The following is a 27,347-nucleotide window of genomic DNA, read 5'->3' as shown; positions in this document are numbered from 1 at the left end:
ACCAGTCAAGCAGCTTTCAAGCCAAACAATGCAAGACGCAGCATCTCAGAACTACAAAACACATTGAAACTATTTCCAGAGCAATCATAATAACAACATGCTAGGCGAGGATCTTCAGGGAGGGGTTCACTCCCTGGTGCTGCCCACTGTGTTTGGCACAGGGCTAGCAGCACCCGTGCAGCATCCTGTCCCTCACCCCATAGCCAGCAACCTCCCAGTGTATGCAGCCCTACGCACCAGTGCTTGCTTTGGCAATGGTTAGTCTCATCCAAAACACAGCTTGTAAACAAAGCCTAATGTACCCACACGCATACACAGGAGAGTTGAAGAGCTGGTAGTCCTGGCCTGAGGCAAGCATGGGCAGCTGCTGCGCAAGCTCTTCCACGCAGCTCTGTTAGAGCCTCCTAATCCCTACATGCTGCAGTCATCTCAGGCTCAGATCCCTCTCATGGTAGTGCTAAATCAAGCCACAGACTCAGATGAACATGCTGAGATGGGAATGAAAAGTCCAGGCTAACTCTTTGCCTCTAAGCAGGGTTAGGGTTTCATGTACAGCTCAGTTCTGAGCAGCTCTCCAGAAATGAAATGCAATCCCTTTTCCAACACACTTCCTTCTATTTATTTACCTATTTTCAGAGCCACAATATACTGTGGGCTTCCTAGACACTAGCCACTGGCCTTTAATGGGCAGTGAGCCAATGGGGTGGAAATGAATGGCTTGTTATGTACAGCAAAGTTGGACAACCTGTGCAGACCATGTATGATATGCTGATACTGCTATACAGTATACTGCTATGCAGGCAGAGAAACAAGTACCGGATAAATATAGCAGACTTCAGTGACTGATCTAAATTACAGACTTAAATAATATGAAAAAAGATGCATCTCTCCCAGAGACAGAGGAAAAGTAGGGAAGATTTTGCTTTTTTGTTATTTCTGAATTGCTACCAAGACATCCAGTTAAAGCTGCAGAGACACAGAGATCTCATGCAGAAATTAGATGTTTTCAGACAGGTGAGAGAGTCGGCATATTGACAGAAGAATGAAAAGTTGAGATCATCCTAGAGAACCTCAAAATCAAAAGGACTGGGGAAAAGGAGGATCCAAGTAACAGCTTTCACCTGAAAACCACTAGAAGGAAACAGGCATATGTGGGGAGAGCCCTGAAACTGATATCCACAGATTTTTAAGAAGGAAAAACTATTAAACACCCTGAAAACCATCCAAGAGTCCTGCAAGGGCAGAGCACAGATTCTGCAACATGCCCCCTTTTTTCATGATGTTTTCAGGCAGCTGGAAGTCTCCCATGCTCATGTGTGATATCCCACCCCACCCTCTAGTAGGTTTGGTGCAAGACAGTGTAAGTGTCCTAATGTACATTTTGCAGCTGAGTAATGAGGATGACAGTAAATAACAATGCCACTTTGTGAACGTAGGCTTGTTTGGTCGAAAACTCAAGCTCATGTCAAATATTTAATTCCACTTTATTAAAATTTAAGGATGCACTTATGTGCTCTGCTGCTCTGTAACAGAAAGATCACTTTTCTCAGTCTTGTTTGCATCTTTTGTCTTCATTTTCACAGGACTTTATTTTTGCACAAGTATGATTTCAAGTGGCAAGAGAGGATGGCTCTCTCCAGTGAGATGGATAGGATTTTTGCCATTAACATCAGTGAGATTAGCATTTGGTGGTGACACTGTATTATCAATGTAACGAAGAACAAAAGTTGTTGAAGGAGACTTGGCTGTAGGTAACTGAAATGATGAGGAACTCCCAAAATTGTAGCACTGCCGTGCCTGCAAGTTTTGTTTACTTTTATTGTGGCTCCAATCGAAACCCATGCAGTAGACTTTTAATCCTTAATGTACATTACGTCTGCATGCAAACCACAAGCAGGAGTTTCTCTGTTTTATTGGGTACTGAAACATTAAAAACAGGTGTTTTAAAACCATATTACAAATCTGTCTGCAACCTGTATTATTTTTACTACGTGCAAGTAAATTGATCACTAGTGTATTTCAGTTGTTTTAGTGAAAATATACAACTGCTGAATTATTTCTTAAACATGTGGAGAGAGAGAAAGTTTATTTGATTTTGCTCCACTGACAGCAGACAACATACTTCATTCATATATATTTATATAGCAGACGCTGTAATGGATCATCTCTCTTTCATGGCATGTATCAAAGAACATCTCTTGAGCTATTCTTCATGGGGAAAGAGGAGATAAATTCCTGCTCATAATGAAAGCTGCAACATACTTCTAGAGAGCAACTGAGTAATCAGACACCATATTTTCCACAGATTCAGTCTGTTAGTTGGAACAATGACTGATTAAAATGGAAAATCTACACTATTACCACATATACCGACATTCCAGATTATAAGGTATAGTACAGATGTGATTTTACTTTTCTTACATACAAAAACTAGAGAGGACAAACCAGAAATTATTCCAATGGAGTTACACTGACATGAAAGTGGTCTAAAATATGAGCTGGCCCCACAATACCTTTATACAGAATGCACTCAATATAATTTTTGTGGTGTTCTATGTAATTTGGAGTACCAAGAAGGAAAATAAATTGTTTGCCCTGAGATATTACTTTTAGGAATAGAGGACAGATGTCTAGTTGCTGAAGCAGACTTGTAAAAAATTAATCACTTGCCTCATACAGGTTAGCAGTATTTGGCAGGTAGGTTAGCACAGCTCATAATGAAGCATCTGGCTTTTGGTAGAGATGGATTTTAATTTTAACTGTGTTTTGTTTCAGTTTTTGAGCCCATATAAATGTGCAATAATCTGATAAATCTGGAGCAGATTTGCTGATTGATAACATTGGTGTAGATCTTCTACACTGTAACCAAAACTGCAGCCAAATGAATTAGTAACTGTGACTCAAGCTCAGAACAGTGCCGGGTAACCACTGCTGGACCTCCCTACAAAGTCATTTTAAACCCAGTCCTCAATCTTTTACCCATTCAAACTATTTTCTTAAGGTGAGCTAAATTAACTACACTAAGCAACTCCTAGAACGTAACTACAAACATACATAGTCTCATGTATGAACACCATGCTGAGTGCGGGGCACCTTGCTGGAATGCCCCAATACTGCTTACAATGCCTTTTTTGTTTGTTTGTTTGTTTTGAAGCTTGAGGTCTGGTAATTCGAGGCAATGGGATGGTCTACCCATGTAGTATTCCTTCTTAGAAAAGTGGATGCCCATTTTTAGCACTACTGGTAGCCTCTCTTTGCTAACTTTGCTAAGAAACGCTCACAAACTGCTTCCCAGACTGCAGTAAAGCAAGTAGAACAAACCCTATTAAAGCTCAGAGAAGTCTACAGAACAACAGCCTTCTACTCTCATGACTCTGATCACTGCTAAGTGCTCATCCTGATGCACAGGTTTTCAGTGGAAGGATGCCTACTACCACAAGGAAAAGAAAGCAAACAACAAAAACAAAAACCACCAGTGTCCTTTTGAGAAAGTAATCACAAGGCGCATGCAGGGACCATTTGTTAACGTGAACAGCTCAAGCATTTGAATCATGCTTTCAAAAGACAAAGATATTTCTGATGAAGGAACTTTGCAAAAAAATTATGCTTGTGACGCTGTTTTCAGTTGATTACATTGCCTGCACACTTTCAAATGAGATGTAGTTACGATCCAGTATCCCACTCAACAATCTGATCATGTCTCTTCACCAGACTTTCCCAATCCCCATCTCACCAGAGAATAATATCCCTCTCTTCACAATCGCGTCTCATTCATCTCATTGCTTTTGGGCAGTATGCACCTTCTGAACACAGCACACAAGAGTCAAACTTCATCAGCCATCTCCGATGAACACATCGAGCCCTCACTACAAACTGCAGCCCCTTCCATCCAACTGCCCTGATGTGCTGGTTCCACAAAAACAGGATCAACCATCCCGCTAGTTCTCCCAACTTATTTTGTTGTGTAGAGAACAGAAAGGGGACAGATTTCTTATTTTTTGTTGTCTTTTGACCTGACCACTCGTGATACGGGTGAATGGTAACTCCTAGAAAGAAAATTCAGAGACAGAGCATGAGACATAGCATTTACAACTTTTAGCAAGGGCTACGCAGTATTAAACAGGTGAGAAGGTGGGACGGAAAGGACAAGAAAAGCACAGCACTCAGTCAAGGCTGAATCCCAATTCTTCCCTGGTGAGCAGCAATACACTTCTTTTAGTAATACTTCCAAAATAATGATAAATCACTCTTTCAGATAGCACTCAAAAAAAATCTTATATGTTGAAAGCAATTCACTGATGTAGCATGACAGATGAGGACAGCGTGAATGAGGAAAAAGCAAATGAAGACTACTACTTCTATGCTCAATTTTTCTTGGCTTTACAAAGACTTGCATCATATTGTTTCCAGACTTTTAGAGTATGCGAGCTGTTCATCACCAAAGCCATCAGACAAGGTGAACAGAAGAGATGGTTCTATGAGATAAAGATGAGTTCTCTGCTTCTTTGCTAGGTCTGACCAGGATGGAAAATATTCATTCATCCATGTAAAAGAGTTACCATGAAATAGCAACGACACAGTTTGCATCTTATCAGTAACTGCCAGAGGACAGTGAGAAGAATGGCAGAAATATAGAATATCCTGAATTGGAAGGGACACACATGGATAATTGAGTCCAACTCCTGGCTCCACACAGCACCACACAAAATTCAAATCCTAATTCTGAGAACATTGTCCAAACACTTCCTGAACTCTGTCAACTTGGGGCCATGGCCAGTGCCCTGTGAACCCTGTTCCAGGCCTCTCAGTTCAGATCTTTTTCTGGATATCCAGCCTGAGCCTTCTCTGACACAGCTCCATGCCATTCCCTCAGGTCCTATCGCTGTCACCACAGAGCCAGAATACTAGCAGTGTTTAGCTCTGTGCTAACAGGGACAGTGTGTCCCAGGCTATAGCAATCCATGTGTAAAGCAAGAAATGGAGGAGAGGATCCTGGACAAAGAAAGAAGACTTAATGGCACTTAGATGCAAACTCTTTTTGTCCATAGTAAGATGCAGAGGCCATTCCAAGCATATGGCTGACCTTCGAACACCACCACTCACCTGTGCTTTTGGAGATGCCAGTGAGTCTGAACTGAAAGTAAACCTAGTAAGCTGTTCTTCAGGCTGGAAAACCAGATTAAATATCTTGTCATCTTAAAAGTCAGGATATGTCCTAAAGCATCAGCTAGGCTGAGCATGGATGAGGCACCATTTTAAAAGGAGAGTGGAGTGCATCACCCGAGTGCTGGCTGGTGGAAATGCTGTTTATTTAGTTGGAAAGGGCTGATGCTCTAAACAGCAGAGGCCTGTGCCCAAGACCACTCATGAATCAGAGTTGAAGTTGCATTTTCAGGGTCATTAAATTCTCACTGGCTGACAGTAACACTCTTCCCAGAGTGGCTCCCTTCTGGACTTGGCCCTTCCTGGGCAGGCCATAAGCTACCTATATGGAAGTGCCCTGTGGGACCAAGCTGTATATGAAATACCAAAAAAAGAGAAACTCCCTTCTTCCCAAGAAATGATCTTCTAATGATGAAAAGCTGCAATAAAAAAACTTTCAGTGGGCTTTCTTCCATTTGTTGGATTTATAGAAGCAATAACAGCCTTAAAACATCTGCCAAATCATTCCACTTTTCAGTTTTGATTATCTGTCTGCTAGTTTGAGGTTAGCGTTAACTATACAGATGCAAGAAGTGAGAAAGCTGTTCTGCTTAGATTTATTCCTATGAAGAATAAAGCTGTCTAAAGTAAGGCAATAAAACATAGGCTCCTTGTTTGATTTGTTGTATGGTTGCATGGCTCTGTGCTATTAATTGCAACCTGGCTAACAGGTGCTTGCTTGTGTCTTTATATTCTCACATAAGAAAGGATTATATTTCCATCTGGATAAAAGGGTGACACTGTCTTCTATAAAGAAGTTAAAAACAGCACAGAGTCCACTGTGGTACCACAAACTAAATCTTCTTTTACTAACAAGAATATGGCCTTTTCTCTGCTCTGACCAATGAACAGTGGTAAAGGGAAAATGTTTAACACAATTTTTTCCACATCCACTCCTGGTTAGGCACCAGGCTACCAGGAGATGATCCCATCATGGACTGTTCTTCCTCCAGCTCCCTTGACTCACCCAGTAATGGTGGTGACCCTGACTCTTAAAAACTCACACTGTTTTGGGTCCCCTACCAAGAAAGCACTTAAATACACATTCCAGGTATGTGAGACATCCCATACTGTGTGCTTAAAAATGCTGCACAGCATCTCTGCATTGCTGGGAAGGACTTGCCCTGTTCTGCCTGGAAAAGCCGTTATCCTTTCATCTCCTTCCTGTCATCAGCTGTGAACATCTCTTTCCAGTCCTTTAGCTGTTAATTTCTCTCTTCCTCCCATACTGTTTGTGTAACTGCACAGCTCTATTACCTCATGCTGTCAACTATTCATGAAGCAGTATGTGTGAAGCAGTGCTACATGAGGCTGTGAGGTTCAAACATAATACCCCAATTTTAATGCATTTGCAGCTCACTGGACTGACTACAACCCCCTGAAGTTACAATGGTTTGATATCTCTATGGGGTTCACACAAGATATTCATAGCTCTTGGGTCCTGACGCTGAAAGGACTCGGATAGATATCTGTGGTAGCCAATGGCGGGACTTCTGCAAGGCCTTTTATAAGGTCCAGCATCACACTCGTATCTCCAAATTGCAGACATAAGGATTTGAAAGGTGGACTACTTGGTGGATAAAGAATTGGTTGGATGATCACAGCAGTATACTTCATGTACAGGTGGAGGCTGGTGAAAAGTGGCATCTGCCAGGGGTCCATCTTGGGACTTGTGTTCTTTGGCATCTTTATCAATGACCTGGATAGTGGGATTGAATGAAATCCAGATATGCATGCAGACTCGAAAAACAATTCATTGAGAGCAATCCTGCAGGGAAGGACTTGGGAGTTTTGGTGAATGAAAAGCTGGACATGAGCCAGCAGTGTGCAGTTGCAGCCTGGAGGGCCAGCTGTATCTTGGGCTGCGTTAAAAGAGGGGTGGCCAGCATGGAGATGGAGGTGATTGCCCCCCTCTGCTCTGTCCTTGTGAGGCCCCATTTGAAGCACTGTGTCCAGGCCTGGGGCCCCCAGCACGAGAAAGACATGGGTCTGTTGGAGTGAGCCCAGAAAAGGGCCACAGAGATAATCAGTGGGCTGATTATCAGTGAGCTTTCCATGAAGACAGGTTAAGGGAGTTGGGCTCATTCACTCTGGAGAACAGAAAACTTTTTGCACAGTCTGATAGTGATAGGACAAGGGGGAATGGTTTTGAACTAAAAGAAGAAATATTTAGATTAGATATTAAGAGGAAATGTTTTACTGAGGGGTGGTGAGGCACTGAACAGGCTGCCCAGAGAAGCTGTGGATGCCCCATTCCTGGAGGTATTCATCTCATTTTGAGATTGAACTAGGAGAGAATTCCTGGCATAGTTTATGTTTAAAAAAATAATAATTAAATCATAATCATAACTTTTGAATGTGCTTATTCGACTATTCTGCGAATTCTTTTCTTTCACCTTTTACTCCAGTTTCCTATGGGAGTAATTCATATGCTTTAATTAAACATTCTTGAGTATTTGGACTTTATCTCAAAGATATACCGCACCCGGCTTGTAAAAATTCCATCTCAAGAAGTCAAAGTACTTCACTTATCCCAAAGAGGAGTTCTTAATTAGAGTAACTACAGACCATGTATTTATAATCTGGTGCCATCACTTTCCATCGATCTCAAACTTTTACTTGCAGATTACTTACCTGTGGCTGAAACAGAATCATACCTGGCTAGAATGTAACCCCCATCTTGTGGAACTGTTTATCACCACTTTTAAAATGAAGAATGAAAGATGGTCCAAATGGAAGAAATACTTAAGATGTTTTAAGAATTTTTTAAAGATATCCAGGCTAGCAGGTTTGATTTCACTCCCAGGGTGGTCACATCTCCAGACACTAGCCTCACCTGACACTGTGTGATGCTTGCAGCCTACTGGGGCACTGGATGGACACTGACTTAAAGGGGGAGAGTACCCCAATCTGAAATCACCAGAGGAAATTACAAGCAGCAAAATACTTCCACAAGCCAGCAGATAAAAGCTAGTGCCAGCCGTGAGCTCATCAGCATTGCTCCCCAGCACCCCTCGTTTGCCAGTGCTCTGCAGCATTTTTAGCTTCCTAGGTGAGCCAGCTCCCCTTACTCTCAAAATGCTTAGCAATCAAGAACAGGGCTCAGGGCTGCTACAGCAGCCAAACATCCGCACAGGCATGGGGAAAACGTGTGAGAGGGGAATATCATGCTACAGGACTCAGCAAAAGCACTCATGGGCAACTTTACGCTCCTAAGCGCAGAAAGGAGGGTGCAGCCATCCCACAGAAAAACATCCAAAGGAAATCCTGCTGGCATGAAACAGATTGGGAGACAGCCCACAGGAGTCCCCAGTAAGCAAGCCCTAGGCAGCTGATGGAGAGGTGGCAAAAGCAAGTGTCACTTCTCAGCAGCAGGTCAGGACAGGACTGTACTGCTTTGGGCAGCCCACAGAGCCTGCCAGGCTTGTTGCTACCATGGGTCAGCAGCAGTCCTCACCCAAAGGTGAGCTTGGAAGCTTTGGGCACCTTTCTGTATAACTGAATAGAGTAAAACCCCTGACTTGAACACTTGCAGCACCTGGAAATATGTTGATTCAGAGCTGCATTTTACAGCTTGGTTCCGCTGCAGAATTATCAGAAGTTACTCTCTAGATTACCTCCTCTTCCTTTATTTATTTGTAAGCGTTGTTTTTTTTTTTTTTTTTTTTTTTTTTTTTTTTTTTTTTTTTTTTCTTTTTTTTGACATTCATCAATCCATTTCTGGTCTGAATCAGCAGCTGTTAAGTTTTTCCTCAAACAGATAACTGTGGTTGGGATGACAGTGTCAGTACAGAGGAGCTTTCCCTGTCCCTCTTTGTAATTTTTCTCTTCATAGGAAAAGATATTCAGGTTGTAGTAGAAGTACAAAAAAATACACTAATCTTTATTAAACCGGTAGAGCCAATTGACATGGCTCGGACTGGCTGCTTCCTCCCTTTTCCCTTAATGCCCATCCACTGCTTCCTTCCCTCTCCTCTCTTTGGACACTGTGTTTGAAAGCTGCACGCACACTCCCTACAGGCTGGGACAGAGGATGATAGGGGAAACGTCTGGATGCACTTAGTCCAATTAAGTGTTGGCATCACATTCAGTCTTTCCAAAGAGCACGTAGGAAACTGTAAATGTCAGGCAGGCCGCTGTGAATTGATGTGTCCCCATTTACATTTCCTTGCATCAAGTCACAAACAGAGTAGGTATTAATTGTCATCAAGTGCACTGTCACAAAACCCCCTTTAATATAATTCACAAGTGTTCTGCTAAAACCTTTAGTCTTTCAGCAGATCAATTCCATAATCCCGTGCCACTGATGAGTTCTGGCAGAGATGAAGAGCAAACTGTGTTTGCTGCTGACAACTCTGCCACACTTTCCGTTTTTAGCTGCCACACCAGTACACAAAATCTGTAATGGCACTCCCTGCTGAATGTCATTTCAAACTGGCAGCATTCCTCCGAGCTGTGCGCTTGCTAAGAGAGCTTTAACGCAAACAAACAGACACAAACGAGCCCCGCAGATCACCCTGTGCCACCCGGCCTTTCCTAACACCGCTCCTCTGACAGGAAGATTTGTGGCATAAAGCCAAGCTGAACACAGAGCCAGCTTGTGCCTCACTCCCACAGATGGTGCCATGACATCCGTGGGGCCTCCTGAGCCAGGACAGTGGAAATACATGGGGTCCCCTTCACAGAGACTCACAGCCCAGGCGGAGAGCACTCACAAGTTAACTCTGGGGTAAGAACGCAGCCACAGAGGAGGGACAAGAACATCTAGCTCTCTCCCATTTCTTTCTTTCTTTCCCTTTCTTTTTTTCATAAACAACTAAATCTTGTTCTTCCTGCTCCTGAGAAAACTCCTTCAAAAATGAATGAGACTAGTCATGTAACTGAATTAAGGGTCAGCTTACAGTGTTATTAAATTAAATGCTTTTATATACAGTAACTGAAGAGCTTGGTAGGATTCACGAAACTGGATTCAGACTTCCCTTGATATTTTCCAAAGTGGTTAGAAGGGTTTAAGGACCTAAACAGAACAAACTCATAAAGCCGTGCTTTGTACAATGCAACATCTAAACCAGCGGCATACTTCCACATTGCTGCTATGGCTTTTCCTCCAACATGTGCTCACAGCTCTGATTAGATCCAACCACAAATTCAGGACTAAATGTACTTAGACACATCCCCAGCTGATTCCAGGATAAACTGCATGTCCGGAATCTGACTGCACAGACAGGTCCACGGTCACAGCATTCCAGCTATGCATCTCCAAGTTGTGTATCGATGCACAGAAAAGCAGGAATGCATTTGTGCCATATTCACATTGCTAGGACTGCTAAGCAAACAGTCATGAGAAGGAAAGGAAGAGAGCAAAAGGATGCTATTGCCTTATCTGTAATAAAGGCTTGGTCCACCAAGTTTAAAATATTTAAAATAAGCTCCTCAGGCATGCTTACACACAGTCATCTCTGACAACATGAAAAACCTCCTATCACACTTCTCAGGTTTGAAGAATACATGATGCTCATCACAGAGTACCAAGACAAACAACCTATGCTTCCAGTGCACATTTTGGTACCTGTACAATAGGGTGGCCCCCAGCAGATGCCTTCACAGCCCCTCGACTGCCTTCTGTCTCATAATGAGCTCGGTGGTGGGATTTTGGCTGCACTTCAATACGCAGTTCATAAGGTCCTGAGTGAGACGGCAGCTGCCAATCAAGAGCAGGCAGGGATGGGCTATAATGGAAAGGAAAAAGTATTAAAATTGAGTATTAACATCAAGTACAGTATCACAAACCACAAGCATCCAGCATTATTACTTTAGAGACCGTGTTTCACAATTCATCCTTCACCATCTTACATTCAACATTTCATCAGAATTGATAGTGCCACGACATGAGTAATTTAGGAGGTAATGGTTATTCGATGAAGATTTATGGATTGAGCATAGTTGATAGCCCAGATGCTATCTAGTTTGTAAACAAAATGGAAAAACACTAAGAGGCAGCTTACAAACATCTTAATATATTGATTCTTAAATCAAAAGGATAAAGATAGGCAGAAAGATGGAGAGGAATTTTAGGGGAGAGTATTTCAGCTGTGAAAGACAACGCCAAACCAGCTCTGGAGAAGTTACACATTTAACTAATCCAATGGATTAAAACAAATCTGCATAGTTTACAAGCAATATCAAAGCCATTTCCCAGCTTTCTTGCAAACAAGAGAACATGTCAGAGGGTCTCAAAGAAAAGTTGGTCTCTCACACACCACAAGGAAGCAAGACCTGAAGTCAAAATGTTGTTACAAATCCTACCAGTGATGACGCACAAGCCAGAAGAAAATCCAGCTCACTCTTCCGGCTCCGTATTGACTCAGCAATTACTAAAATATTAAGGACTCATTACTATCACAAAAGCAAGCAGAACTGACAGTATGCAATAGTGAGGGAGTGTCATTCTTAGAAACCCACATCCAGAGTAAAACCACACTTGAAAACATTGGCAGGAGAGCTCAGCTGCAAGAAATGCCACACAGATGCTCTGGGGAAAATGAGAAAGAAAAGAACAAATGTTGTTGAAAAAGTACACAAATGTATTGATCTTAAAATCAAAGCAATAAGCTTCATGATCTGGAGCCCAGTCAGAGGCCGGCTGGCTGGGAGGTACCAGCTCCTTGCCCTGCCCTCAGGCCATGGTGCCAACGTGGTATGAGCAGTATGATGATGACCACAAGAAGCTGGCTGGGAGGAAGAGAGGGAGGCAGGGAGGGAGGGAGAGGATGCAGCAGAGCTTCTGTGCTGGGCACATTTATTACAGACACGTATCCATTTCATTTCATTTTGTAATGTTTATCCAGTACTTATCACCAGCATATTTCACTTGTATCTGCTGGAGTACATGTGCGTGTGCACTTACGGGACTTAAGGTGGTGCCAAGATTTCCAACATTATCTTCTTCACTGCCTATAAATTTGACTGTTTTAGTAACTTGAATGCCTATGGACAAGCACTACATGTATTACACAAATCCCCAAACAACTTGAATGCCTATGGACAGGCACTACATGCATTACAGAAATCCCCCAACTTCTGCAACAGTATTTCTGTAAATGGTGGCTGCTTTACACTCAGTCATTCATTATCTCACAGCTAACACTTTCCACCTACTCCATCAGTGCCACTGCAGCCAATCATGCTGCTCTAGTTGGCAAAAGAAAGCTGGAGTCTCCAAGGGCCCACTGGAGACACTACATCCCAGACCCATGCACATCCCAAACTTCCTGCTGCTCTGCTCTCCAGCCTTGCCCCAGAACAGATAGGGCCCACCCTGGGGACAAGGAGATGGGTGTTTCAACACAAGTCCATGCTGCTGCACAGCAAGGCACTGCTCAAGGCACTAAGAACGAACAGTTCATCCAGGCAAGCTTTTAGGTGCACATTCTTTAGTCTGAAAATCTCTTAAAAAAAAAAAAAAAAAATTTGGACAATCCATATTTGAGTAATGATGAGTGACAAGGCACAGAGCAAAACAGCTGTATCTCTCCTGGTGATGATCACCATACATTTTAAAACAGACGTTTCTGATTTTCAGTAAATTCTCACTTCATGGATATTTTTCTTTCTTTTTCTTTTCCTTTTTTTTTTCTCCTTTTTTTATTCCAAAAACACAACTTCTATCTGATTAAAGAAACATTAACATTACATTAAAAAGGCCCGCCGTAACCGGCAGCACGCAGTTCACAAGAGCAGACAGGTATTTTTTAGGATTCGGGGAATCATGGAGTAGTTCCACAACTAATTAAATATTTTAAAATAACCAACGCAACACACTTTCAAATTAGCATCTAAAAATGTCAGTATAATTAATTTATAAATGTCATGTTTTCAAATAAAGCATGAAAATAAGAATACAGTTTGCTGCTAGTCTGCAATCTATCATCAAAATTCCAAACTACCACCTGACCAGTTATAAATTGACAATTAATGACAGTTTTCCTGATGAAGGAAGCAGAGTGATGCATTTGACAGTGTCACTGGCTGGGGTTGCAAGAGCTATTTCCTATGTTAGGTTATCTTCACCACGCACTTAATTTCCTGCAGCTAAATGTGGTTAAAGAAAAAAAAAATCACATGGCAAATTCTGTAGTGGTAAACTGAAATCTAGTTTCTGCAAGCAGACTTTATCAATTTGAAAACTACTTCAACTAGCAAGCATCATGTGGAAGGGAGTTGAGCCACTCCACTAGCAAGGGGAGAGAAAGAAAAGATCTTCACACGGTCTTCATATCAAATATACATCGGTGTATTTCCCTCTGAATTTTCCACCAACTGAAAATCTGTCCTATTCCGTTCTACATCGTAATAAATCTTACAGTATTCATTCAAAATGTTGTAAAGAGAGATTATTGTTTCAAGGCAGGTTCACCAAATCTGGTGCGAGACTGTAAAAAACTTGCTCAATGTAACTACGTTCTACATAAATCAGATTACAAAACAGATGAATTGTGATTTATTTTGCATACGCCAGATACACAACATGATTAAATCATAAACAGATTATCGAGTCTGGCTGACTTCTGCCTTTAGCAGAAAGATTTATCAAGTTACAGGGTAGAAAAAAAAAAAAAAAAAAAAAGATATTAAGCAGCATAATGGAATATAGGCAGAGGAAACAAAGCCAGAAACTTCTATTAAACTTTGCAAAGGTGTTTAAGCCCCATTTTGATGGTTGTGCATTTGGGAATTAAACTGACATTACACTTTCACTGCATAAGCTACTAGATGTGCAAGGTCACTTGCAAAACACTTGCAAGCGTTTTTGCTCTTGGCTATGCGGTCCAGCAAAGGGCTTTGGGACAACTGTTGGTCTTGAAAAGAGATGAAACCTGTTCCTTCACCGGGTGTCACAGCATGAAGTCATCTACCGAAGACAGTGTTATGACAGCAGCAGGAGCTGCTGCCCCAAGGAGCAAAGTGGAAAGTGTTTTTCAGCATTTGAAGTAAAGCAAGTGACGTAGCTGAGGGTGGCTGAGACTTGCTGACTTCCACTGAACTTTAAAAATAAAGGCACAAACTAGAGAAACCACAGGGCTTCTGAACCTTCTAACACACTGCTAAGTTTGCCCCTGCTTCAACTGTACACCAAATGCAAATATGGTTATGATTTATTGCTTATTACACATCTTGTGTTAAAATGAATGGCCGTTAAAAATCCTTGCATGCTTTTCAGAAGTGTAAGAAAACAACGCAGGTCCCACTGACTTGTGGTCTGAGAAATATACTTGCTTTATATTTCACTTCTGAGTGGACTTTTTTTTCTTCTTTAATTTCCTGTCTGACAATTGAGAAACCTGGCTGTGAGTTGTTAAAATAGATGCTGCATCCCACCCCAGACTTGGCTGTGCTTTACTGGCATGCAGAGCAATTTGCTCCTCTGTGAAGCTTTGGCATTCCTCACACTGAGCTTCAAGAGCACAAGTCATCATCATGCTCAGGGACAGATAAAACAGATCACAACCATCCTGAAAGATAACATTCAGAGACAGATTTGCATAGGAAATGCTCCACTTGTTGACTTAGGTTTAGAGACAGAACAAGTAACTACTGCCGCAGGAATGGCAGCAGCAAGTGGCTCATGTCGCATCTCTGCTTACTCCGAATTTAGTATCACATGGTGCTGAAATGAGCTTGTGAAGGCAGATGATTAATAAAGAGCTCACAGGGGTGTCTAAATGAACTGAGAAGCCATCATAAGAAAGTGTGGGGAGGATTTAAATCAAACAAACAAAAAGGTTTACTGAGACAAGTTTCCAAGCAGACCTACACAACTAAATGCTGGTGCCACATGGTGGCATACTCAACTTGTTGGAGCTTGAAGATGGAGCATGAATAGAGCAGGGAAGAGGAAAAGACTGGATAGGTTCTCCCCTGCCCCCTCCTTCTGCCCCCAGTTAACACCAACTAGTCCTAGACCAGTCCACTACACAGACAAAAGCAAAGCGTGCTTCTGAAACTGGAGAACAGCCAAGCATTCTCTATATGCAAATTACAGACTTGACTCCATGTGTAAAACTACATGTCTCTCTCTGTGGGTTCAATAACTTGTATGCGTTATTTTTCAGGCTGGGAAAAAAAAAAAAAAAAAAAAAAAAAAAAAAAAAAAAAAAAAGACTGTAGCTGAAGAAGTTGTGGATTTCAGCTGTTAAAAAAAAAAAAAAAAAAAAAGTACAAAAACATACAGTAGGGAGCTTTTATAAGCCACCTGGAACTGTCTGTCTATTCCTGGAAGTGCCTTTTGGGTGGTAGACCTCATACATGCCATACATCTGACCAACAAACCCAAACGTTTCTCTTCTTCCCTTCCCCCAAATACACTACATCTGAAAAAAATTGTTACATGCCAACACATTTATTGGATTAAACTGATTAAAGCATATAAAGAAGCTGTGACTTCTCAATGAATAAGAAGTTGTGTTAGTTGAAGAGAGTTGCTAAAGAAGAAGACATAAAAAGATGTAAGATACTCAAAAATCCGACACTTTCATGACTGCCAATCCTTCTGCTAAAGTAAATAGTGACTTGGGATATGCAGATGAGCGGGTAAGAAATAAAAAGCAGATCCTTAATTTTGGAAAGAGTCCCAGATACTGTGTTGTTGGTATATCCTCACATCCAACGGGAAGTCAAGCTCCGTAATTCCATGTTGCATTTGACATTTTTGCCCATGAGAGGCTCTCAGTCACAGAGTAAGAGTAAGTGATATAACAGTACTAGAAAAAAAAAAGTAATTCAGATATGGTTTGGGAAAGTACAGAGTATCACCCGCCTGTACAACAAATGACAGATGACAAAATGCTTCTCCTGGTACACAGAGGTCTGGAAGAGATATGATTGCCATTGCCACCTCATGGCTGGCTCTGAAGCTTCCCATGTAAATCCCTGCTTGGTCTGTCAATATTTTCTACACCCAAAGCCTTGGACCCAAGACCACAATTTGCAGCTCAAGAATGGAGACAAAACCCAGTGCCAAACCCATGCCAGCCCTGGGATTTGCCCTCCTGTTCTCCCTCACCAGACTCAGCACCTGCATGTCAACTGCCATGCAGCAATCTGGCTGCATGCTGGTAGCCCTTGGTGGAGGCCTGTCAGCCAAAGCCAGCTCTGAAGAGCCCACAGCTGGCAATCTGGGATGAGCTTCTAATCTGATCGATTGCACAGTCCTCTCCAGAAATCAGAAGAAATCTGTATTTCCACTCACCCAGGCATTACTCTCTACTCTTATTATTCCCTATTGTTCTAGTGCTTGAAAATACAAAAATTTTATTTTTAATTGTGAGAAATATATAAAAAAAAATCCATCAGTTTTAGAAATAATATTAAAAAAAACTGTTTCTTTTTCAGATTAATGCCTGCCATAAAAACATGAAGAAAGAGACATCCACATGCTCGGTTGGTGCTGCTGGAGCCTATTCCCCCTGCTCTCAAATACAGGCGAGAGGAAGAGAAGGAGGGAAAGACATCAGTGATTTTCCAAGGCATTCTTGCTTTTGATGAAAATGTAATGTGTATTCAGGAAGAGACAGAGGAGGTAATCAAATATGGTTATCTCAAAATCATTACAATAGGGTAGATTTTGGAGCCTGAGTTGTTTGTTGGAACCTATGCCTGAAGTCCCAGCAGTTGAAATAGAACAGATGTGTAAAATAACAGGAAAAAAAAAATCCAGATCTGTTGTGACAAATTCTTTACCAAATTTTTTGGAAAGATTTAAAATAACGCAGTTTCTGTTGCGTAGGCTGTGATCCTGTTGACGTCCGTGCTCAGTTGCCCGGCACTTTCATATACATAAAATTAGAGTGGAAGGAAGCATGGTCAGTGTATCTGATTGGTAAAATTACTTAAAATCACATTTCAGCGTTAACTTCCAACTGCCCTAGAGCACGAGTTAATGAGATCACATGGAAACATATTGCGAACCAGGAAACATATTTTATACGAGACCAAAACAGTGGAAAAAATGTTAAATACACAACATAGTGGGGCTCCGTTTTGTACGCTTCACCTTTCTTGTTTGTGTTAGCACACAGGAATGCTGGGTGCCTTCTGACTGACTACAACAAAGCACATAAGGGCGGCTCTCTGCAACAGAAAGATAAAAGCGTGTTTGGTCAAACTCTTGCATTGTTGCCCTTGAAGTCTTTGGCAAAACCAGCAAATGTCCTGTCATTATCATGAACTCAAATTCCTTTACACCTTTGGTAGGAGAACACAAATGGCTCTTTTTAAATACGTAGGAAGGCTCTGACAAATTTGCTGGGACTGAAAAGTATCCACCCCAGCACTGAGTGCTCACCTCTGGCTGGCTCCAACAGACCCAATGGTATGGCCACATTTCTCAGTTCTGAGACGGGCCAAGGTCCTGCAATGAGCTTAGACAGTGCCGAGAAGAGAAGATAGGGAGTGATAAGGAAGGTGAGGGACAGCATTACACAGATCATAGAATGAATATCTTGGAATAGTTTGCATTGGAAAGGGTCTCAAAGATCATCAAGTCCCAACTCCCCTGTTGCCAACAGGCTTGCCAACTATTAGATCAAGTACCATACCAGGTTGCCCAGGGTCCCATCCAACCTGTCCTTGAGCACCTCGAGGGACAGGACACCCACAACCCCTCCAGGCAGCCTGTTCCAGCACCTCACTATCCTCTCTGTGAAAAGCTCCCCCCTGACACCTAACATAAATCTCCCCTCCTTTAGTTTAAAACCATTCCTCCTAATCCTATTACTATCATCTACCCATGTAAAAAGTTGATTTCTCTCCTGTTTGTAATCTTCCTTTCAATACTGGAAGACTGTAACGAGGTTTCTCCATAGCCTTCTGTTCTCCAGACTGAACAAGCTGAGCTCCTGCAGCCTGTCTTCATAGGAGAGGTGTTCCAACCCTCTGATCATCTTCATGGCTCTCCTCTGGATACTTTCCAAAAAAAGGAAAAAAAAAGGCTCCACATCTTTCCTGCATTGAGGGCTCCAGGTGAGGCCTCACAAGGGCAGATAATCACCTCACTTGCTCTACTGGCCACCCCACTTCTGATTCAGAATTCAGACCAGGATACAATTGGCCTTCCAGACTGCAGTGTGGTATAACATCAAGTGCCACAGACAGCTAAGCTTAAGTTTTTGGACACAGAACACGTCAGAGAGCTGCTAGATGGAGAAAAATGAGTCTGGCAATGCTAAGAGCCAAGGACACTGCAGCTGTGTGTCCACTTTTTTAGTGCAGAGTCTTCTTATGATGAACAAATGTGACAAGAATTACTTGCTTACAGACAAAGTTTCTTCCTTAAACAAAAAGTAGAGGGGAAGGGATGAAAAAAGAAAACCAGCGTCCAACACAGATTGGCAAGAAGCTTTCAGATAAAGTTTCAGATGAAGTAAATGCTGAAACAGTGTGTAGAAGAACCACATTTTGTTTGTATTCACAGTCTATAACAAACAAAATAATAGGAACATCTCTTATTCCTGCAACAAAAATGTATTTGGATACAATGAACCACTGAAGTAAAACCTCAGTTTGATGGTACCAAATAGACCCACTGCCTGACAAAGTTCTGAATACCCCTGAATATCCTATTTCCACAATGGCCGGACTGGGGCCTGTTCCCATTCACAACCAACATATAAGCAACTCCTGGAAAGGCCTTTTAACCTTTCAAGGATTTACTCATGATCGTGCCACACCAACAACAGAGGCAGCATCACGATAAACATCTAAATGGAATGAGTCAGTGGGAAGATTTGGCAGGAAGCAGATACAGGAAGGGGAAGGAGGAAAGAAAAGAATACAATAAAGGTATTAGCAGGATTGTCCTCTAAGCCGGGGTTGCTTACCTCATGTAGGATGTAGGAGACAGAGACTTTGGTTTGGCCCACTGGTATGGATGCTGTGGCACAGACAAGTACTGCTCGCAGAAGTTTCCTTTCCTGATATGCTGAAAGCTAGAGAAGTCTTCTGGTGACAAATCGGCAGTTGGCGATATGGTCCCATGATCCTCGCCAGCCGGTTCAGTTTTGAGAGTCATGGATGGGGTGTGGTCAATGGCAGTCTTCCTTGACTTGATGGGAATCCCATCATTCATATCTATTGTGCTGTCGGTGGTGAGAGCATTTATGGCAGCCACAATGGCAGAGCTGGTGTACTGGTTGGTGTTTCCCAGCCACGTCTCATCTGTAACACTCACACGTGGTGAGTTTTGTGGTGAAGGCGTGGGGGAGTGATGTGGTGAGTAGGAGGTCTGCCGGCCATTGAGGCTGTACTTTCTCTTGTTGCAGGGAGATGGAGGCCTGGAGTTGCGAGCCCCCAGCCAATTCTCCTCTGTGATGCTTGTCCTGGGAGATGTCGATGGCGAGTGCCTTGGAGAATTGAGCAAAGTGCAGGTCACCATGCCACGCTGGTACCCTTCCTCTGCGTCGGTGGTCTTTGGAGAGACGCACGGGGACTGCCATGGAGAAGTCTGGGGTGAAGTGTATGGATACGAGTAGTTGGACTCATAGGAAGATGCTTCAGAGTTGCAGCTTCTGGAAGACAAGCTACTAGCTGGACTCAGGCAGGACGGATCTCTGTATGCCTCAAGGTTTGGTAAGTTCAAAGTGGCAGTGGAAGGTGATCTCTTGGCATTTGGGATGGCCTCCTCAACCTCATCATGGAAAAACTGGTTGTTGTTATGATGCAGTCCCATGTAAGAAGTGATCTCAATTCTAGGGCTCTCCAAAGCTGGAGCTCCATTGGGTCTGATGTTTGGAGGCAGGTAATACTCGGAAGCCCCGCTGTCAATATGTCCTCCATATCCGGAAGGATGATTTGTTGATGGGACAACTGAAATGATGGGATTTGATGTCTGAAGGCCATGACATGGAGTTGACAATGAGGAATGTGCCACATTTAGAGGCAAGCCAGCATTTACGTTTGAAGATGTATAATTATAGTGTTCTGGAAAACAAACAAACAAACAAAAAAGAATGATATGAAGCGCTTTACATAAATACTCACTTAATAACATACCAAGCTGGAATGGAGGAACATGACAAAACAGACAAGAGCACAGCACTCCTGAACAACCCAGCAGAGTTAAGGAAGAAACTGATGACTGCATCTTTGAATGTCCTACTAATTGAGCAGCGAAAGAGAAGCTGTCTTGGGAGGAGAATTTACGCGGACTGAGGTTGTCCCAAAGACACGTAAACCTTCAGAGCAAAAAATTAACAAGGGTGCGTCAGCATTCAGAGACTGCAATGCTGCACAAGAGATGTGCTCTTACATAAGCAAGCTTTATTTCCTCCCTAAAAAGATGGAACACATACACACAACACAGAAAAAAAAAGAAAAAGGAAAAAAATAGAAGAGGCGGACCATAAGGACGCCCATGGTGAAACGTATTCTACTAAAAAAAAATAAAATTGTACACAACTAAAATTTCCATTACAGTAAGTTTCAGTAAGTTTCCAACCGGTTCCAGTTAACCAGGTTTTTGGAACAAGATGAATCTATTGACCTGCTCTGGTTTCTGGGACCACTTATCCTCCCACCCAACTGACAGAGACCAGGTGAAAGATAAACACGGATGTCTTGCTACTCTGCGACTGATGAAATTCCACTAAAATAGCTGGTTCTTGCACATGCCACACTTAAACGCTGCCAGGAACACACTCTTGGCCAACTGTCTAACTGTGTAACAGCTCTGAGTGCATTAAGGCGATAGCATGATTGTTGTGGAAAACCTGAAAAGTGAGATCACATCACAGACTTGTGCCGATCCAGCACAGGGGACCAGCCAGATCTCTGCATGCCTCCATATCTGTTGTGCTATGCAGAACCGACCCCTCACAGTTGGTCCTTAGGGATCATCCTCACTTCAGCTCCCCACTGACATGCTGGCAGGCCCACCATCGGCATGCTGCCAGCTCCTCTCTCCTGCTCTGAGGCCTCATACAGGTCACTCTCAGCCTCCCAGAGACACTGGTTGGCTGTGCCTGAGCAGTTGGGCAGCTCTCAGTACTCTGACTGATCAGTACTCCTGCGTGACCAAGACTCAGACCCTATGCTTTCTTTCTGGCTCAGGGAGGCTCAGACATGTCTACACTTGAGCCAAAGCCCCTCAGGCTGGTATCTCTTGCCATGCCAGAAAAAGATGGCAAACCCTTTCTGTCAAGGGTGACAGCTGCTGAATCTGGGGGCTGGGTAATTCTGCTCTGTAGGTTTGTAGGTAGCAGGCTGGAAATAATCCCAGCTGCAGCTCCAAGCAGCCTTCTCACAGGTCAGTCCTGGCAGCAGCACTTCCCCACATGACAGAGGGAAACCCTGTCCCCCAGCCAGAGCTGGCCTCCAAGAGGAACTAATTCCTGTCCCCTCTGGGAGGCAAGCTCCTGGTGGAGACCACTGCCCACCTTCCCTGTGTGGAGGGCAAAGCTCTGCTAATTACCACAGCTGTTATTCCCAACATAAACTGCTCCCAGGAGCACTGTGGATGCAAACGAGCCTCCAAGATGGTTATATCAGCCAGCGCAGTCAGCTATTCTCTTTCTTTGTTTATCAGCTCAGCCCTCTCTGGTGTCATCCTCCAGCCATCCTGTGATCACATTTCTCACTGGCAACGAATCCAAGACAAACAGCACTTACAAAAAATTAATGTGCCTTAGCAGTTTCACAGCTGCTCTGTGATGTTCCAGCTGATTTACACCACGTCAGGTAATATTTACAAACAATGAGAAACTACATATTTTCAACTCACTTTCTATTCTGCCATCAGCCACCAGTCACTCAGTGAGGAAGGGTCACCAAATTGCTCCAGCACATGCCACAAATAAAACTGGAATGTTCAAAACACGATACAGCTTCACACATGATTTAAACTATGGAACTATGTAATAAGAGGTGCTCCTCTGACAAGATTCCTCTGACTGCAGTGGTCTGGTGAGACAGAAGTCTACCAAGGGGATTGGAGACCTCTCCTTCCAAAATGAGTCACCCTTTCTTGTTGCTCTACCGCATGGCAGCACTCCTCACAGCCACCACAGATACTACCCAACTCCTTGTTGTTCTTCATAGGAAAAAACACTGAAGCAGTCAGACCCTTGCTGTTTCAGAAAGGAGCTCGGAGAAGGGATCTAAGAAGTGCCTCCGAGGCAGCTTCAGCCCCTTTCTGCTTTCCCTGGCTCCAGAGGACAGCAAATCTCCAGCTACTGGAATGCTGCCTGACTCCTGGAAACATCCCTACATCACCCTATTGCACAACTGGTCCCTAGCATGCAGCCAGACACAGCAAGCAGATGCTCTGTGCCCACCAGGTGGGCTTCATATACCTGCTGCCTGCAGCATCGGTGTCTTAGTTATTGCAATTAATAAATAAATCAACAGTGATCACTATTACCTGAATGAAAAGTACGGCATCCTAGAAAATCTAATGCACAACTAGGATAAAAATCAGACACCAAAATCTTCCGGAGATCTGCAGCCCAGGCCAAGCAGGCAGTGTGTAGAAAGTACGCCCAACAAATGCAAAAGCCCGAAAACAAGAACCAGGAACAAGACCAAGTCCTTGGTTTGTAAGCTAAAAGCCACCAGCCACAATTTAGGAAGAAGTACATTCCCATCCTCAGTTAAAGTTTGTACACAATACATCGAGCACACACAGTCAGCAGTCATAACACACTAATGTTTTTCTCACAAAGAAAAACCTTCTCACAAAAGTGAATAGGACACGGAAATAAAATGCCTGTCTCTCAAGGGGAAGTAGCTACACAGGCACAAAGCTGTGGCGCATAAAGCAGCAGCCCATGAGCAGTGGGGTATTTTGGCAGCACTGATAGGGATGAAAAGAAGGTAAAGTTTTAGCGTGGATGGTCTCTGCTGTTACCATGATCCTGACCCATTGGGCCATCCCCTGACCAGGGCACCCATAGGCCTGGGCACTGCTGCTCACAGACATTAACTTAGGCTATTCACTACAAAGACATTTTCATTTTAGTTTACCCTAACATCCTGAGCTACACCCCAGCATCAGGCCAGCTACTGTAGGTCTGCAGTAATTTTGTTGCCACTGTGCCCACGCTTGCATTAGGTTTAACTAGGACAAGAAACTGGATTCCTCCTCCATTTGTAAGCACATCTTCATGTATTACGTTTCACTTTGTGACAACATTAAAAAAAAAAACAACTGTGTTTTTTTTTTTTTTTTTTTTTCTCTAGTTAATTCCACAGATCACAGGCTTTATTCCTTTCTATAATTAACAGACTGATCCTACAAATCATTGGACACTATCACAGTCTTTATTTATACTCTTTAAATAGGAGCACTTAACACCCTCAGCTCGAAGGGGCTTCAGAGAAGCAGAGGGCTATGTTACACTGCAAAACATCGAGTCCCATCAAGTTGTGTGCTGAAGTTCATGCTTTCAGCACTTCTCACCGGGACTTTGACACTTCATTTGTTCGGACTCTTCCTCTTTCTGGATGCCTGATTCCTAGGAAATTACATCTGTAATGCCTGGTGTGACACTCTTAAAACCTCATTTTCTAAAACCGAGAAGCTCCTTACAACCGTTTGGAATCCGAAGGCTTGCTGGAGTGCAGAGTGACAGGGGAGCACTGTGCACAGCTGTGTCCCAGCGCGCTGCGATACATGGGCAAGGATGTGGGAACATGCCTCGATTTAAAGACAAAAGTTCTGGCTGAGAAACTGAGAAAGCATCAAATCATTCGCTTACACACGAGCTTTTCAGGTGATCTGCTAACACTGAAATTGTGACAGCCGGCCTCGGACAGGGAACGATGACAGCTTTCTGCGCGCGTCCGTTCTGGTCTCACTCACCCCTTTTCTACTTCAAGTATTGCAAGAAAGTCACAGGACGGCAGCCGCGCAGAGGCTTGGCAGCAGCGACCCGCGACAAATCCAGGACCGTTATTTTGGTTTACAAATGACCTTCAGGCAACCCCGAGCCCAACCCGCTCCAGATCACGGCAGGAGGGCTCTGAGCGTACCCCGCGCTCCCGCTGCCGCCCCGCATCCGCAGACCCCCGCGCCTGGCAGCCTGCGAGGACAGATCGGTCGCAACCTCAGAAAAGCTCCCGCTGTTTGAACACCTCCGAACAATCGCGAAGTTTAAAACCTCGCAGCCGCCTCCCGCGCGGCTCCCCTCCCAGTCACAAGGGCACCGAAAGAGAAAGCGTCGGGCGGCCGCGGGCACCATTCAGTTCGGTTCGCTTTCTTCCCGACTGCGCGGAGCAAAAGCATCGGCCCCGCCGCTCCCCCACTCCAGCCCGCCGCCCCCGGCCGGCGCACGCCGACTCCGCTCGAGAAGGACCCCCTCGGAAGAGCCGCACCGCCCCGTCACGGCACGTCTCCGCAGGGGCCGGCTGGCCGCAGCATCCCGCTGCCCCCGCCGCCTCTCGCCGTGACCCACCTCCGCCTCCTCCCTCATCGCTGTGCTTGAACTCGAAGAGAAAATCAAAATCAAACTCCTGCTCGGCCTCCACGCCGGTCATGCCTTCCGCCGCCCGCAGTGACACTCGCCCCGTTCCGGCACCCTTCTGGCAGCGGCGCGGCCCCCGGCTCGCCCCCGTCGGGCCCGCCCCGTCGCGCGGGGACACCTGCTGTCGTGGCTGGGCTCTCGCTCCGCGGCGCTGGGCTGCGCGGCCGGCACGGCGGCCCGGGCTGCGGCGGAGGTAATGTGAGCCCTGCCCGACGGGCGGCCTCGGATCTCGCTATCGCCGCCGCCGCCTCTGATCCGCCTCCCTCGCTTTGTTGATGTTTCCGGGTCGATGCAAACCACCTCCCCTTCTACTCCCCCCCCCTCCGGCGTCGTGCGCTCCCGGCGCGGCCCGCCCGCCGTGGGAACCCCCCCGAGCCCTCCCGCGTGGGCACCGAGGGCAGCGGGGAGGCAGGCAGCTTTCACCTGTGGTCACCCGAAGAAATGGCCATTGCCGCAGGTGCCGGGCAGCCTCGGGGAGCCGCGGAGCATTTGCCCCAGAGGAGCGACGGGGTACGCTGCGCTTAGTGACGCCCGGGTCCTTCCTCCGAGGGTTCCTCCGCTCCTCGTCTGTGAACCGGGAGGCTCCAGGCTGGGCTTATTATTATTATTATTTCGAATCTTACTTCGTTGCAGCACCCACTAGTGCCAACTGCTATAAAAAGCGTGTTGAAGCGGGGCTCGCGAGTAGCAGTTCAACCCTCGTGCAGCGGAAGGACGCGTCTCCGGGCCGAAGGGGACATGCGGGGACCTTACAAATGGCCCCCGCGGCGATGCGGCGCTGCCCCGTCCCGCGGCACTCGGCACTCTGCTGCTCGTGGCGGTTGAGGTCAACCGGGCAGGAGGACGGAGCGTCCCACCTGTGTTCAGAAACGCGTGCCATTTAGAGCCCGTTCTGAAGGCTCCGATGTACAAACGACCTCCCCGATCCAGCAACCGGGGCTCGCTGCCGCTGTGGAGCTCGCAGGATTTAAGGCCAGATTTCGAAAGGAATAGTTTTTAAAGCAGTTATGGAAACGGTATTCCCTTAATAAACCGAGGGAATACCATTTTCCAGGCTCGTGGCTGAAATCTCCACTACAAAGTGCCAGGAAAACACACTTTTTTTCCATCTGAGCCTCTCGTACTTTTTCCCCTCCCCACTGGGCCGGGCCGCGCTGAAGCCCAGACGCGCTTCAGGCGGCACGACGGCAGCCGGAGCTCACCGGGACCCCAGGGGAAGGTGTCTACGCTGGGACAGAAGCGGGAGGTCATTAGGCGGGCCGGACCCAGGCGTCAAGCGCCACTGGGCTGCCGCCGGTCTCCGCTTCCCCACGTGCTCGGGGTGAATCACCCGAGTGCGCAAAAGCCTCGGCAGCAGCGGAGCCGCTCCGCGTGGAACTGCCGTCTCGGCGGGGCCGCAATTCTTCCGGATGCAGAGCAGGCCGGAGACGAGCTGGATGTTATGTGTCAACACGCACAGCCTCGGTCCGACAGCACAGACCGCGTATGCCTCCTTGCCCTCATGTGGTACCTGCACCTCGGTGACTTGTCCCAGACTGTGTACGGACCGTCTGACGGCTCCTTGAATATCACTGCCGTCAGTAAAACGTTTTGATTGGCACCTTTCCCCTGGGGGAAGAGGAAAGGTGCACAGAGAAGTAAAATTAAAGCGATGTCGTGTGTGGGAACAGAAGGAAAGGTTAACGCGCCACTTAAAAAACCTTAATGCCATTAAAGTGGGCAGAGCAAATGGAGTGAGCCTGAAACTCAGCCCCAAGCGTCCCCGTGGTAAACCTGGACATCCTCAACGCCTCCGGGCGCAGAGCAGCCCCACCCCGCAGGCCGCAGCACGCAGCCCGAGGGAGACTTGAAATGGCACACAGCGTTAAGCCCGGCGACACGCTGGGCTCCGCACCCTGTAGGGTCCTAGGAGAAGAGGGGGGTCTGTGGGGCTGTGCCCGCTCCTTCTGCTGGGACCCCTTGTTTGAGTTCCTTCCCAAAGTGCTGTAAAATTGCCCGTTTTCTTTGATTGCCATCACTTGGCTGTCAAGAGGCACCTCATTTTGCAAGCAGCGATCCTGACCCGTGGGGTTCCCTGACGTGTTTCCTGCATTGGGACACAGCTTTTGGCCTCGTTCTCTCCGTCTCTTAAAAAAATACATCCACGTGGCACAGTTACCGAGGAGGGCTGCTGACATTGTAACACGGGTATCAGAAATGCCAGAGGACTAAAGAGGGGGAACCTCTTTGACAGGAGACTGCACTCCTCGCCTGTTGTGAGCTGGTTCCTCACGTACTTCCCACGCGGTGGGACATTCGCTGCCTGAAATCTCGAGTGCAGCCCTAAGGGATCCGAGGGGGCGAAGGGGACAAAAGCCAACGCCGTTGAGTTTCAGCACTCATTGGCTTTCTTCTGAAAATGTGCCCGCCTGCTTCAAAAGCGGGGCTGCCGCTTCCGCTGCCTCTCATAGCTTTGGCATAGGCAGGATCCCGTCAACCGAAATGAACCCTTGAGGTGAAAACTTCCATGTTAAAAAAGACTTAAGTAGAAAGAAAGAAAAAGTAAAAAGAAAGAAAGAAAGAAATATGAAGAGGGGTCCCGCGTGTCTCTGCAGCTTCCTGGGACAAATCCGAGCCGAGCTGCAGGATAAA

The 27,347-nt window shown here is 45.3% G+C and overlaps 1 protein-coding gene across 5 annotated transcripts in view; it reads right to left on the bottom strand.

Moving 5' to 3' along the window:
- Nucleotides 1-27,347, bottom strand: part of NFATC1 (nuclear factor of activated T cells 1) — a 115,548-nt gene that overhangs the window by 87,125 nt on the left and 1,076 nt on the right. For 4 of the 5 annotated variants that reach the window (XM_072328315.1, XM_072328317.1, XM_072328318.1 and 1 more), the window contains exons 2-3: nucleotides 19,080-20,178; nucleotides 10,772-10,931 (exon numbers count right to left, since the gene is read on the bottom strand). In XM_072328315.1, the coding sequence (XP_072184416.1) occupies nucleotides 10,772-10,931; nucleotides 19,080-20,178 (1,259 nt within the window). Of the gene's footprint in view, nucleotides 1-10,771; nucleotides 10,932-19,079; nucleotides 20,179-24,647; nucleotides 24,936-27,347 lie in introns of those variants that run through there. The other variant, XM_072328316.1, reaches the window with a different exon arrangement.

The sequence above is a fragment of the Excalfactoria chinensis genome, chromosome 2, assembly GCF_039878825.1.
Source record: "Excalfactoria chinensis isolate bCotChi1 chromosome 2, bCotChi1.hap2, whole genome shotgun sequence".
NCBI classification, from domain to species: domain Eukaryota; kingdom Metazoa; phylum Chordata; class Aves; order Galliformes; family Phasianidae; genus Excalfactoria; species Excalfactoria chinensis.
This window is presented reverse-complemented; position numbering and strand designations above follow the sequence as displayed.